Raw genomic sequence first — 15943 nt, forward strand, 5'->3', positions numbered from 1 at the left:
GAGAGCACAGCACGCTGCTTCCTGTGCACTCATTGTTTCCACTATCAATTAACAACCCAGGATTGCTCCCTTCATGAATTATTATTGTGATGTACTAACCCAGAAACTCTGGGTTGTTTAGGGATTAAACAACCCAGAGTTAATTTATGGTATGCTGTTGGTTTTTCATTTGCCTCAGATTCCACCACTTTCCACACCTAACGCCAAGGAACAAATGAATATGTGAAAGAGTTGAGAGCTTGTTTCAATTCATTCCAACTTCCAGTGTATATTACATATTACATTTCATAATCAGCAACTATTGAAATATGACAACGAAATAAAACGAAATAAAATAGTATACTGAAATCAGGCCACCTGATTTGTATAACCAGATATGATTTGTATGGCAGTGTGTGTGTTGAACTAGATATTTACTCACATATGTTTCAGGTACAGATGTGCACCAACCACACAAATCGGTTGAGAGACCAATTCCAAAAACAGCCCAATTTGGTTGTGGTAGTGCAGATCCAAATCTTGATTCAGAAACCTGAAGTTTGTCCCTCCCACTGACTAACACTGGAAATCAACAAACAAACATATTTTTTTGCTCTTTGTATTTGAACTTCTGTCACCCTTCTGGGCACTGCCACATTATTAGATAAAATAATGGAGAGAGACTGGAGCAGGCAGGGACCATCAGAGCCTGCTTCAGTTGGACCCCCCCCCACCCCCACAGGGCTAACATCTTCACCTTGTGTGGAAGAAGGAGATGTTGGTTTGCCCCTCCATTGGGAGATGAGAGGACGGAGCAGGGCCTTCCCACCAGCCTAAACAGTCTCCTTAATTTCTTTTTATTTTCTCCCTCTTCCCTCCCCATCCACTTTTCCTTGTGTGTCATGTCTTTTTTTAGAATGTAAGCCTGAGGGTAGGGACTGTCTTCTTTACTGATACATTGTAAGCCGCTCCGAGAGCCTTTTGGCTGAGGTGCGGGATAAAAATACTCTAAAGAAATAAAGAAATAAAATGCCTTTGGCTGCCATTTTCTAGCCTGTGTGGATAGTACCTTCATTCTGAATGGTGGGAAGACAGCAAACCTATGCTGCTCAAAGCTGTTGAAATGGGAAGGCTAGGAGCCAAACACACCTGAGACCACGGTAGTTGTCAGTCTTGTTTGTTTCAGAATGGCTTGTCATGATGTCCAAACACAAAATGGTTTGTTAACCATGCACAAGCTACCCTGAGAACCCATAGCTTGTTATTCAGTTGTTGCGCATTAGTTAATGCAAATTTGCGCAAGTCTCCCCCAAAGATTTTTAAAAATGCAAATTCCCCCCCCCCCCCCCCGAACCCACATTTTCACACTTTAGCCTATGGAGGATAATGGTGGTGGGTGTTAATATGTGGTGGGTTTTCTTTTTTTAATTTACATAATTTTCAATTGATTGCTGCTCAATTGGTGCAATTCTCCTGTTCCCGCAGAGTGAGCAGCAATCCCAAATACAAACTGGAATTGAAGAAGCAAATGAAAAATGCGAATTCGTCGAACAATATTCTCTGTATATCCCTAATTTTGTTAGAAAAGTCTCTGCACATAGTGATTGGCTGAGGTGGTGGTGGAGACGGTGGAAACGTTTCTGTCTGAAGATGGCGGAAAAGTTTCCAGTATGTATTCTGGGCAGAACACACCCAGAACACATAGGGGTTCAATAGTGAAAAGGCTGCTGCAAAGTTGTGCCCTAATGGCTGCTGGGATAGATGCTGGGAGCGGGCAGGAGGATCAAAGGAGAAATCAAGGAGTGCCTGATTGTCGACAGCAGCATAGGTTAGTGATCAATTAAACAAGCTACTGTCATTTATTTTCAGGGTTGCTTATCGTATGGTGCAGAGTGGTAAGCGGCAGTTACTGCAGCCGAAACTCTCCCCATGGCCTGAGTTCAATCCCAGCGGAAGCTGGTTCTCAGGCAGCCGGCTCAGGTCGACTCAGCCTTCCATCCTTCCGAGGTTGGTAAAATGAGTACCCAGCTAGCTGGGGAAAGGTCACTGCGACTGGGGAAGGCAATGGCAAACCACCCCGCTACAAAAGTCTGCCAAGAAAACGTCAGCGAAAGCAGGCGTCCCTCTAGGAGTCAGCAATGACTCAAGTGCTTGCACGAGAGGTTCCTTTCCTTTCCTTATCATGACATCCAAACCAGCCCAGAGTAGAACACAAGAAGGAAAAGTAAAAAACGAAAGGAAAATCTTGAAGAGAATGATGGCCAATGTAGATTTTTTTCAGGGAGGCAGAAAATATTTTCTGACTCCTGAGATAGGCAGGGAAGAAACTGGGAATTCTTTCTAAGAAGGCAAATCATAAAACTTCATTAGCATGCTTCATTAGCATTCTCCCTGTCTAGTAGGAGTAAAACCTGGCTTGGCAAATCTCCTACACCAGAAAATAAGAGGTTTGGTGTGTGTGTTTTTAACAGTATCGTGTTTGACTCACTAACAACACAACCCTATACATGTACACACTGAAGTCACAACTGTGTTCCCACTATACATGCTTACAGTTGCACTCTTTTTTTTTCAGACTACAGTCGCAAGAAATAGCATGAACATGCACCAAAAATATCTCTGTACTATTCTTACCTGATAAATTTCTGTTTCCTCAGACACAGGCTGTACAACTTCATTTTCTAAATTAGTGCAATCCACAATTTCAGAGCAGTCTTCAAGATTCTCACTATCTTCTGTAACATTCTTTTCAGTATCATTCCTAACAAAACAAGACATTAAAATCCCAGTTGTGTATTTGCTATAATTAGTGAAAATTAAGAATGTTAAGCATGAGATGTTTTTGGCAATGATGGTATCTTGGGATGAATGAAGTAAAATTAGGTTGATAAAAGTCAGACCAACTGTATTCAGAGAAGAAACATTATTTAAGGGATACTGGCATTCTCAAATTGTTTGCTACAGTACAACTCTTTGTTTAGTCATATTTATAGCTATATTCCTAGGGAAGATGAGTACTGCGCCTACAATCACAGGCAGCAGATAGCGGAATGGCAATCAGGGTCTGCTATTCACACAATAAGGAAAGACATCCAGCCAGTAAATAGTTTGGACCAAACACAGCAGTACCAAAAAGGTATGGTCAAGTTAGCTAAGTGGCATCAGGATCTTCATTAAATATCCACATAACCCTCTGAAACAGCATACAGTTTGCCACAAATAAGCCTGCTGCACTCCTCTCTCTAGGGGAGTCTTTACACCACAGGTGACAGCAGTCTTTAGGGTATAATCTTGACTTGACTGATCTAGAACACAGGCACCACAAGCTGTCTCTTGGCAGAAAGGAGCATTACTTCCCCAAGAAGTAAATTGCCATCTATCATAAAGGTGGGCACTGCCCATTCTGCATTTTTATATGTTCTTCAAGAAGGTCTTGAGTTGAAGGGAAAAGTGCATGAAAAAGATATCAGTTGTCTATGAGAACCCACAGAAGGTATATATTGAAGATAATCATAGACCCCCAGATAACATCATAGTTTATAGTGATAATAAATAATAAGCAAAGCAATTTCATGGTTTTACATTAAACTAGAATAACTGTTGAATACATCTTGTTCTTCTAAACAATTATTTAATTCAGGTATAGCAGATTAATAATATTAGAAAAATACTTTTTAAAAGCAATTCACCCATGTTTACAGTTAAAAAGGCAAGTTTATAAAATAATATCTTACTGGTTGTTAGATCCTTCTTCATCCCCCTCAATATTTGCTTCATGGCACACCATTCGGTGTTGTAAATTCTTGAGATCTTGATCTATGCTGCTCTGCAGATCAAAGAGATGTTGTTCTACAGCTGCTCTAATTGTTCTTTCCAAGATGCTTAAAAAAGAGAGATTATTTTAATTAATAATCTAATTTCTCAGCATGGGGTATAATTTCATTTCCAATTTATGTACTTAGCAAGGGTATTCATGCAAAAATAAGCAAGCAGACCTGAAAACTAGAGGTTTAAGGAACAAGCCATAGTTTTATTTATTTATTGCATTTCTATACCGCCCAATAGCTGAAGGTCTCTTTAACCCACATATAACCTAGAGTCCACAGTTTCAGATGACACGTTGCAGCTTGAATATTCAAAATATCCTCCTGCATGTACTGCATGTCCAACTCCTTCAGTTGGAACCCCACTCCCCACAGGGCTAACTGCCATCTTCACCCTGTGGGGAAGAAGATGCGAGGGAGACTAGAGCAGGCAGGCACCATTGGAGCCTGCTTCAGTTGGACCCCCCCCCAGGGCTAACATCTTCACCTTGTAGGGAAGAAGGAGATGTTGGTTTGCCCCTCCATTGGGAGATGAGAGGACGGAGCAGGGCCTTCCCACCAGCCTAAGCAGTCTCCTTAATTTCTTTTTATTTTCTCCCTCTTCCCTCCCCATCCACTTTTCCTTGTGTGTCATGTCTTTTTTTAGAATGTAAGCCTGAGGGTAGGGACTGTTTTCTTTATTGATACATTGTAAGCCACTCCGAGAGCCTTTTGGCTGAGGTGCGGGATAAAAATACTCTAAATAATAAAAAATACTGTAACCAGGGTGACTTAAATAAGCCACAGCATACTGATGTTTGAAAGAACATCAAGATAGTCCAATATATCCAAAATTGGATTGTCTTTGCAAACTATTTCTTGCCATCCACACACCATTTTGTCACTGGCTGAGTTGCTGTGATGACATGAAATTTTCTGACTGTGCAAAGGCAGCAGCAACAAAACACTGATAAGAAGTGCAATTTGTGCAGAAGTGAATGGTCAATTAGATAAGAGGAAATCTTTCAATAGGATACTCAGAATGTGCAGGCTGGCAAGCTCTTAGCCAGAAAGAGCAAACAGAAGCAGGACTGATGGGATGTGAAGGCAGGAGTAGAACCATGGTAGTGTATCTGAAGTCAGAAAGACTATAACAACCACACTGATAATTAAGAAATAAATGAAGTATTCTGGCACACAGAGACTTGAGGGAAAGAGATGCAAAAGAGGGTCAAAGGAAAAATTCAAAATCTACTATATGTGCTCATAGAAAAAGGATGTGTGTAGAATATCTAGAAGTTAATGAAATGTAAGTTAAGTTTCCCGTACAAGTTTTAACTAGCCTTTCCATTGTTAGCTGCAGGTTTCTAGACATATTGAAATCAGTGAATGTTTATCTTCCCAAAGTTCAAACTGCAAAAGCTTCCGTAACAGAATAAAGTGCAGTTGTGAATACTTAGAGAATGTATACTTACTCTGCAGAGGCCGGTAAGATGCTTAAGGGGGAGAGATGAGCACTGCAATGAAAGAGAAATAATGGTTTCCCTTTGCCACATAGAATTTCAACAACGAACATGCACTCTGGATAAAACCTAGTGGACATTTTTTAACAACTGTACATATCCCCGACTTAAAGAGATCAATGCAAATAAAGTTTGCAACCATACTATTGAACTAAACTCCAAATTAGCAAAAGCCCAAGCAGGAACCATGTGTGGCAATATCTGAATAAGGAATTCCTAGACCTTACAGCTATCTAACTGTTCTGAATCAGTGCCTGGACACAGTAATGATTGGATGAGGGCCAATAAACTGAAACTCAATCCAGATAAAATGGAAGTACTCTTAGGCCATAGCTAGGCGGGGTGATATCCCAGGGATCGTCCCTGTGCATCCATATGATGTGCAGGGGATCCCGGGAGCAGGGAGGGATGATACCTCCCTTTCCCCGGGATATCACCCTACCCTTTTTTCGCAGTTTTTCAGTGGTCTCAGGATGATCGTGACACCATGGAAAGTGTAGCCTGCCATCACGGTTTGTGCAGGCTCCTTGCAAATAACGAATAACTCCTCAGGAGCTCTGTGCCCACTGGAGATGGGGGGGGGGAGCGGGGATTTTTTTAAAAAAAAAAAAAACTCAATTCCTGCACACGAGCACTCCCTCGCCGATAAAAACAAAAACAAAATAGTGGCCACAATGTTGCACGCCGCGTGTAAACGAGGACGACATTCCCACAATCATAAAATCGTGAGATCATTGCCCTTTTATCCCCCTCATTTAGCCATGGCCATAGTAGGCGATTCTACTGCCCAGCTAAGTTGTTCAACGTGTTCTAGAGGAGACTGCACTCCCCCTAAAGCAGGGGTTCTTAACTGGTGGGGTACACCTCCCCAGGGGAGGTTTGGACCGACTCCAGGGGAGATGTGAGTAGCCTCTCAACCATAAATTGCTTATTTTACAAGTACCTAGCAGCACAGCTTGGTCCAACCTTATTTCTTTCTACTAGTCTTGGGAGCTACAGCGTAGCTCGTTTGTACACCGTGTACGTTATAGTAGTTATCGTTACCTGCTACACGTGCGTTAGCGTTCGTGAAGAACAATCAAACTTTCAAGATAAGTGACTGCTTTGTTCTAAGTCACTTTTTTCCGGTTTATTGCAAAAAGTGTTTTTTTTGTTTGTTTTGCATTTCTATACCACCTGATAGCCGAAGCTATTGTGGGTTCGAAATCCTTTCACATTTAATTTTGTCAATCTTATTGAGTTGCAGAGCAAAGCCCTGGTCAAGCAAAATTTCTTCAATCAAAATCTTGATGAATTTTGGTGCTCTCAAATGGCTGCATATCCTTTTCTGGCAAAGAAAGCTATTTCATCATTAATTCCATTTCCATCCACCTATCTGTGCGAATCTGGATTTTCAACTCTTGTCAGCATAAAAAAACAAAGCTAGAAATCGGTTCGATGCCAGAGATGATATGTGCCTAGCATTGTCTAACATTGTCCCTTGAATAACTACTCTTGCTGAGCACAAACGGCAACAGCGATCACATTGAAGTTATTTTGAAATTATCCTTTTATGTGTGTAGTTATTAGAAATACTTTCTTTAAATACAGGTTTTATTTCCACAAAACTGTTCATTGCTTGTGTTTGTGCTCTTTTCATTGAATATGCATTTTTTTAGTCCAGAGACAGAACTAAAAAATGCAGACTTGTCCTGCCTAAGCCTAAATTTTGGACCATTAACACATGGGAGGCGTGGATCATAAGAATTTTCACAAGGGAGGTGTGACACCAAAAAGGTTAACAACCACTGCCCTAAAGGATCAGGTTCATAGTTTGTGGGTGTTGTTGGATCCAGCATTGTCATTAGCAGCACAGGTGGACTCAGTGGCACGGAGTACCTTTTATCAGCTTAGCTGATACACCAATCATGTCCTGATCTGGAAAGAGATAGCCTAGCTACAGTTATTCATGCTCTGGTAACCTCATATCTGGATACTGCAATGTGTTATACGTGGGGCTGCTTTTGAAAACGGTCCAAACTTCAGCTGGTCCAAAACAGGGCAGTGAGAATGTAATGGGACTGGCAATGTGATATTATGCCAGGACTTCCCTGTCTGCATTGGCCACCAGTCCATTTCCAAGCCTGATTCAAAGTGCTGGCATTAATATTCAAAGCCCTAGACGACTTGGAGCCAAGTTACCTGATTGAGAGCCTCCTCCTATAATACCTGCCTGGACCCTAAGATTGTCTTCAGCATTCCTGCTATGAGAACCTCCTCTAAGTGGTGAGATAGAGGAATACTAAGAAAAGGACCTTCCTTTCCTGTTGTGGCACCCCAGCTGTGGAATGAGTTCCCCAAAGAGGCTTGCCTGACACCTTTTTAGCACCAAGTGAACACCTTATTTCCCCAGGCATTTTACTCTTTCAGTTTCTGTTGTTTTAAATCTGGTTCTGTATCTTTACACTGCTGCTAGGTTTTATTTTGGTTTTTATTTTATACTGTAGTTTTAAACTACCTTTTATTGTATTGTATTTTATGGTTTTAATTGTTACCAACCTCCCAAAGAACTTTGACTATTGGGTGTTAAAGAAATAAAAAAAAAAATAACTGGAAAGTATGAAATGGTTTTAATTTTAATTTAAAGTATTAATTTAGTTTTGCAACAGTAGCATTATTTGTTACATTAAAAAGAAGGGTTTCTATATGCTGCTTGTGTCTTGACTAAAACCATTTGTTTATAGTACCCAAAGAAATCGAGGATCATATGGGGACATATTATGATTATTTTAAATGAACTTATTGGTTTGTTAGTATCTTTAACCCAAATCAACCACAGGGGGCTTTTTTATGATACCCCATTTAACCATCGCCAGAATTATGGATGAAATTTAAACAGAGGAAACTTTATCAGAGTTATAAATCCTGTATTACACAGGAAATATAAAGAGAAACTTTTATTTTTTATAAAGGTAACAATGCTCTTCATTTATTGGATGTATTGAGATATCATAATCTCATTAGAAATTAGAAATTGTACTTGATAAAATTAAGTTTTACTAAGTAGCAATATCTTTAATTATAATTTCCAGAAAATGTGAAACTATGGGGGCTGGGGTCTCCCTCCAACCACCTCAGTTGTTTCTGAAAATAAATTAATATTTTGGGGGAAATAAAATATGCAGTACTTATTTTCTTATGAGTTCTAAACTTAATGTACTACTTTTAGGAGATAAAATGAATTGGGTTCCATTGGTGCTGTAGAAAGGGGATTTTCTCCAATAACCTCCTTCCCTTGCATCATGCAGCAAAACTTCCCACACTGTTCTGGAGGATCAAAATGGGGGCGGGGGCAGAATGCAGCTTTTCCAAAACCCAAAGAAAGAAAGTTTCAGTAATTTAGCTTGAAAACTGTATCTAAAAAGATTAGCCAGTGGTCAACGAATTTTGGTTCGGCTCGCTAGCAAAACCCACAGTCTGTGTCACCGACTCCTCCCTATCTCGAATCTTGAGTCATATGCAGATAATTCAGGGAAGTGCAGAGCAATTACCTTTGTGTTGGACTCTTGCAGAAAGTGCAAGTAGCACCTTAGTGCTGCTGCCTCCAGCAATAGCTCAATGGGATAGAAGTGAAACTAATCCTCTCTTCTTCTATAGAAAGTGAGAAGGGAATGAAGGAGATTTCTCTCCTGCAAGTTGGACTTTTGCAGAAAGCATAAACCATGTGTTGCTTTACCTCTGCAAAAGCCCAGTGGAAGGAAAAGACGTTACCCCTCCCCTCTCCATAAAGAAAAGGGATTTCCTTCCTTTCTCATCTGGATTTTGCAAGACGCAGCAGAAACATACTGCAAAAAACCAATCAGCAGGACAGAAGGCACCTCTCCTTTCTTCCTCGTTCTGTGAAGGAGATGTGATTTTGCTCCCACAAGTTCAGCTTTTAAAGAAAATGCGAACCACACCTTGCAGCCCCTTCCTGCAAAAAAACTTTAAGGGAGAGAAATGAAGGGAACCGTGTTCTTTCTCGTTTCACACCACTTGTTGAGTTTTGGCATGGTTGGTGCTTTCCTCAAAAAACCAACCTGCAAGCCAACTCTCCCAATATGGCTTTCTCCGTGTTTTTTTTCCTTTTGAAAGCCAAGCTTTTGCGAAACCACCACTAACACTTCACTGATGCTTCCTGAAAAAACTGAAGTGAATGGAAAGAGACTACCTCTTTCTTTCTTCTACAGAGAAGAAAAGGGGTTGGTTTGTCTACCTTCCTGTCAGTATTTGAATGAAGTGGCAGTGAAGCAGTGCTGGTGCTTTTTGCAAAAACCCAGCTTCCATCAGAGAAAGCACTTCTCTTTCTTCTCCAGAGGATAGGGGATAAAAGGAGAGAGAGTATACTACAAGGGCAGCTTTTGATAGACGCATAATAGTGCTTGCCAGATGGGGAAGGGCAGCAGCCAGACTGGTCATTGATCTGTTTTGGAAGGACCTAAGAGGAGTTTCATTGGATGTCTGGTGGAGTCAGGTTTGGAAAATTGCCTTATCAGAAAAATTAACAAACAAGTTACAACCGGCAAAAGGAAGTAGGAAACACGATACATTCGCTACAGATTGGTGTCAATTTATTATGTATGTTGGTAACACTCAATTTCATAACACTCTGCCTGTAGCATTTTGGTCTCTCTCGTTCATGTGCATAATATATTCTGTATTTTTCTGCCTTGATTTATTATAATTATTGAATGCCTGGACTATTGCATGTAGAGGGGAGGGGGAGGAGGAGGAGAATAATAATAAATATGTTTAGTTTTTTAACGGTTTTTTAATGCTTTATGTGTGAAAGATTTTAAATTTTGTATACTCGTTTTAATCTTAATTTTAGAATTTCTGTAAACCGCCCAGAGAGCCCTGGCTATGGGAGCGGTATATAAGTGCAATAAATAAATAAAATAATAAATAAATAAATAAATAAATAACAACAACAGCAGCACTGCTGGACAATTACTCAAGGATGCAATGGAAACAGAAAAGTAAACCTTCTTTGCTGTCCCCACTGCCACATAGTAGGCAAGATGATGTCTAGCCCAGTATTGTCTACACTGTCAGGCAATGACTTTCAGGCAGGAGTCTTTTGCAGCCTAGCTAGAAATGCCAGGAAGGAACCTGGCATTGCTCTGGCCCTTACCCAAAGAAAGCTGCCTTAGACTGAGTCAGACCCTGATTCTTCCCCTCAGTATTGTCTACACTGACTGGCAGAAACTCCTCAAAGTTTCAGCCAGGGGTCATTCCTAATTATACCTGGAGATGCAGTGGATTGAACCTGGCACCTTCTGCATGCAAAGCAAGTGTAGCTATGATGAAAGTAGGAGGGTTTATTGAAGCCTAAGATTAACCTATGAAAACGTATCCCAGAGATGTTGTTAAGTCTTTAAGGTGCCAAAGGTCTCTTGCTTCTTAAAAATCTATTGTAAAGTCACCTTCACTTTTGTTACTTGGGACAGAGAATTTAAGTAGGCATCTTACTGGCTAAAGCCTATACTTTCCTGACATTTGGGACTGCAAGTCTGAATTTTCTCTTCCAGTCTTTTACCCTGTACTTTTCCAGCATCATTATTATGCAGAGTGAAGCAAGTTGCTGGAAAAAGTGCCATCTGCCTCCTTGCTATTGACCAGCACTAAGTAAATATTATAAGATTAAATAAGGGGGAAGGAGCAAAGAATGGAAGGACCATGAAATGGGTCAGAGAGGAGTTAAACATCTGAGACATGACAAAGGGAGCAAAGGAAGGGTGACGAGAACTCCAAACAGGAGTCTTTGGAGACCAAGCAGGGCAAATGGAAACGGAGGTTATTTCACAATTTTGAGCTGGGAGCTCAAGGGAGACTTAAATTACAGTCAGGGAAGGATCCCATGGTGGAAGCTGTGATCAGCCTTAAGTATGTGACAGTACATCGTGGGGCCAAGCATTATATGAAAGTATGATTATCAATTCAATAACCCAGCCATAAGTAGTTCATTAGCTGCACTGTATTTATTTGGGGAGGAGTACAACTGAAGATTTTCTGGTCCAGGTACAAAGTGGGTAGGAATATCACTGCCTGTTCCTTCTTTACAATATAAATATTTCCAATCTACCATATCTTACAGATGTTGGCATACTTACAGTTTCAGAGCTTGAAATATACTTTACAGATCAGCTTTAAAAGTACTTGCATATTATTTCTAGGATTTTATACATGTTATTTCTTATAGTGACTAAGGCCATCATCAAAACTAGTGTTTCATTCGGTTTTAATTCAGTTTATCATCATATGGATATAAACACTGTCTCATATATTACTTTAACTTGGTTCTAAGCCAGCTTCTTCTGCTTTTGCTACAGTAACTAGCTGTTACTTTCAGAACAGGCAACATTTATTGTAATTTGTAATATGAAAGAAACACTAATCCATCAAATGCTTAAGTATATTCAGTGATGTCACTACACAGTATACTAGGCTTTGTATTAGTAAAAGGTTCAGGGGGTCAAAACAAAAAATTAAGAGAGCAAGTGATTTTAAGCAACATTTGAGGGAAGGATTAGAATTTTTTTTTTTAAATTATCACTTTATTAAAAATATGCCCACACCTACTTTAATCAGAGTGTCATTGATTAAATCCAATACTATATAAGATAATTCTTACACACTTGAGACTGAATATTATAAATGTAAAAAACATAACTGGGCAAAACTGAAATAGAGGGACAAAGCAAATTTTAGTGAAGCATCTTACTGATGCATTCATTTGGGAAAGACGATAGTGCAAGCTAACACAGAAAATAAAAATTATTATGAAAACCTATCGTTACTTGTGGGAATTTAGACTTGGCATTCTAAAATGTCCAAACTGTATTAGACATGGAGCTGAACCATCCTGCTCCCAACTAGGAAAGATTCATTAAGCATAGAAACAAAATATTCTACAGTTTTGTTCTTTCCCCACCTCAATACACAGTCCTTCAAAAAACAGAGTTTTTAAAATAGCACCACTTCAAAGCTTGAAGAATCCTACTACTACTTAAAGTATTACTAATCAATTTACCAGATTTGCTAAGATGTTGAGCTGAATTTGTATGACATGTAAAAATGTAGTATCCTATCAGTATCCCTCCAAACATTTGTATTTCAAACAGCAGCAGCATTTGGGTGAACTGCTGATGCAGAATGACGCAGCAAGATACCAGCATAAACATTTTAATGTGCTACCATATTCTGGCAGCACATTTTAGATCATCACAAGCATTAATTTTAATATCAAAAATAACCAATTAGGGAAACAATCGCAAGCTTGTTTTCCTTAGATTAGCTTATTACTTAGATACACAGCATGCAAACCCTGTTTTCTATTACAGTGCATACCTTAAGCAAATATTTATGTTTAGCTTCTTAAAGTTATTTCAGTTTTATCAAACTATTCTTTTAAGTCAATTTACCTGTGCAGTAGAACTTTGTAAGCCATTCTGATTATTTTTGCTATTCCAAATGAGCATTTCATATAAAAACACTTCATTTGAAAAACTATACAGTATGATAGTCTCTGTTGGTTATTCATTCTGCTTGCCTGACTTCAATAGCTGCCTGTAAGATGGTACTGAAGTACTGCACTAAGCCCTGCAGTCTACATAGAAATAGACTGCAACATGAGGTCACTACTGACAATAAGCTGCCCAATCCACCCTTTAGCTCTAGTATGCTTTTCATTTTATTTTTCTTGGTGCAAGATGGTGGGAATCATAAGGACTCCTGCCACATTAGTATCTATTGTCTTCGTTTTAGAATAAACTGGAGAATACTCACAGGAACTAATATCAAATGACAAGCAAACAGTAAATAACACAGTGGGTTTATGTTAAGTTTCAATTATTCCCCAAACATAGTTTTTGAAAGAGTCATTCGAATGAAGCCACAAAGAATGCAAGAACAATAGGCTTGAACTGAAATAGAGTAAGCTTAAGTAACTAACTAAAGTTCTTAACAGTAAACAATGGTGGGCTACGAATCAAGTTGCTTACAAATGATGCTGGCTCTCTAGCTTTAGATGGCATTTAAAAAACATATGCTGTAGACGCTTTAAATGTTTCTGATATATAGTTATGGTGGCTATAAAACAGGAATAAATCTGCTTTTTAATGGAAAGGTGGGGGCAGGGAGAATGGGTGCCCAAATGGGAGATTCCCCCTTAGGGTATTGCGATACCTCAGCATGAATGGGAAACCTACAGGTAAGTGGGTGATTTTTAACCCTTTTCCCCCACCCCAAGGGGGGGGGGAAGGGTAAAATCACTACTTAGCTGCAGGCTACCCAGTTACACCTTGATGGGTGAGCACTTTGGGGTGGCCCCCCACTCCCCCTCGGCACCACACTCCTTCCCATAGAACAACGTAGTCATCCATGATTTGAGGAAAAGATTGTGTCATTCTATGGGAAGGAGGGGTGTGCAGGGGGACCAAGTGGGGGACCACCCCAATGGGATCTCCCACTGAAGCACAACTGGGGAACCTGCAGCTAAGTAGGTAATTTTAACACTCCCCCCCCCCGCACACCCAAAACAACCTTCTCCCCAAACTAGGGATAGGGCGCGTAAAAAAAAATAGGGCTGGGAAATTTTTTAAATGACTCCAGCCATGATCAAGATCATGTTCAGAGCCAGGAAGGGAGGATCAGCGGGGGCAGAGAGGTGGGGGCGACATCCCCTCCAAGGTGCCATTTGGTATGGGTGGTTGCCACTGGCATGGGCAGCAGCTTGGCCACAATGGTGAATGGCCATTGCAGCCCTGTTTGACAAGAGCAGCAGGGGGGGTTGCCGCCCCGAGCGGCTTGCTGCCTGATGCTCTTTACCCACGATTGCTTGGCATGTCTGGGTCCGCACAATATTCCAATCTATTGTGGGTGAAACAACACCTACTTCAGATCTGTGGTTATCAAGATGGGTTGTTTGAAAAAAAAAAATCCACCCTGATAAGAACAGTCCAGGTTTGCACAACACGCTAACCCATCATGGGCAGTTACCTATGATGGGCTAGTGTGCAGTGTAAACTCAGTCAAAGCCAAACAAAATGTGGAACTACTTAATGACCAGATTCTTTGAACTAATAGACAAAGCACTGATAAACTGAACACAAAACGTCAGGCAGGCGCCAACTTTGTATTCCTTTCGGCGCCTCCTGAAACGCCATTGTTCCAGGAAGCCTTTCCTTAATGACCAGCCAGAGTTCACTTTTCATTCTGCTTCTTTTAAAAATCTATTTTAAGGTGTTTTATTCTGTTTTTATTTTATTTTATCTTGTACACTGCTCTGAAATTTTGAATGAGGAGCGGTATATAAATATTGTATGCAAACAAATAAATAGATACATATACATTTTTTCCATGAATAAAGGAAACATTATTATTTTAATCACACAAGAAAGGCAGGATGGTGTAATGACAGACATGTGGTTTGGATGCGGGAAACTTGGGATATGAATCACTGCTCAAGTTTTGAGCGCACTGTGGCCTTGGCTATAGTGCTATCTCTCAATCTGACTTCTCTCAGAGGATGGTTGAAAAACTAAACTGCCCCTTTGTGTTCCCTAGTTGAAAAGCAGAGCATAAAACGTAATAAATTCTGAAAAGCGGTTTTCAACATGCTGCACAAGTGAAAGTACAATGAAGATCAAAAATAAAACAGGAACAGCTTTATGAAGAAAATTACTAAATAGTGTATCATTTAATGATGTTGATTAGGTTTGCATGATCGGGGAAGGAAAGTAAGCCACCCTACCTTATTTTCCTGCTGTACATGTGGCAGATACGTAATATGTTAACTCCCATAATTAACCTCGCTGGGTGCAGTTTCTTGTGTCGTCCGAAGCTGGTGACGGGTGGGTTTACAAACCACCCTGGAACCCATGGCTTGTTCTAGGACTGCAGGGAGTTTGTAACCCTCGCTGGGTTCAAACGTGACAAACTGTGCCTGCCAGTACAGGGAATTATGCACACAACCGGCATGAACAGAGTGGGAAAATACCTGATGCTGGCTTATTTTCTGTCCCTGATTGTTCGAATCTGTCTGTGGTCTGTACTAAGAACCTTGCTGATACCTTGTTGATGCTGAAACGCTACACGACTCCAAGATGCTCTCCATCATATCTTGAGACTCCATATCTCGCCTATATTCTGGGTCCTCCATGTTTTCTTCTTCTTCTTCTTCTTCTTCTTCTTCTGGCAGTTCTTCAGACTGCTCAAGCTTTATATCATCTTCATCCAACAGATCATTTATCTGTAAAAACCAACAAAGACCACATTAAGATCAAGATTTCCAAGAAAGCCAGATTATTAAATTCCAAAGTGAGCTCTAAAAATAAAGTTGCTTTAGTAATTTTTAAACAATGAACTATGAAGAAGTTGTGCTCAACCCTGATACAGAAAAAATCTACTAGAAAAACTTAAGCCAACTTTTTCACAAGAAGCCACATCACTTCCCACTGGGCCATCTAATCCAGTGGCCCTCAAAGTTCTCAGCTTCAAGGGGTTCCCATCTACTATCTGAGACGCTTCACTTGGGGTACAAAAACCTTTGCTTCCAAGACTAATCCTGGCCCATGTAGCCTCTGGGATTCCTCCAGGGGGCAGGGTTTTGCCCCCTAA

General features: G+C 40.2%; 1 protein-coding gene across 2 annotated transcripts in view; it reads right to left on the reverse strand.

The window, feature by feature from the left end:
• FAM13B (family with sequence similarity 13 member B) overlaps window positions 1-15943 on the reverse strand; it is a 64342-nt gene that overhangs the window by 27426 nt on the left and 20973 nt on the right. For both annotated transcript variants that reach the window (XM_063120792.1, XM_063120793.1), the window contains exons 7-10: window positions 15397-15575; window positions 5258-5299; window positions 3714-3860; window positions 2614-2740 (exon numbers count right to left, since the gene is read on the reverse strand). In XM_063120792.1, the coding sequence (XP_062976862.1) occupies window positions 2614-2740; window positions 3714-3860; window positions 5258-5299; window positions 15397-15575 (495 nt within the window). The remainder of the gene's footprint in view (window positions 1-2613; window positions 2741-3713; window positions 3861-5257; window positions 5300-15396; window positions 15576-15943) is intronic.

This window comes from Elgaria multicarinata, chromosome 3, assembly GCF_023053635.1.
Source record: "Elgaria multicarinata webbii isolate HBS135686 ecotype San Diego chromosome 3, rElgMul1.1.pri, whole genome shotgun sequence".
In the NCBI taxonomy this organism is placed as follows: domain Eukaryota; kingdom Metazoa; phylum Chordata; class Lepidosauria; order Squamata; family Anguidae; genus Elgaria; species Elgaria multicarinata.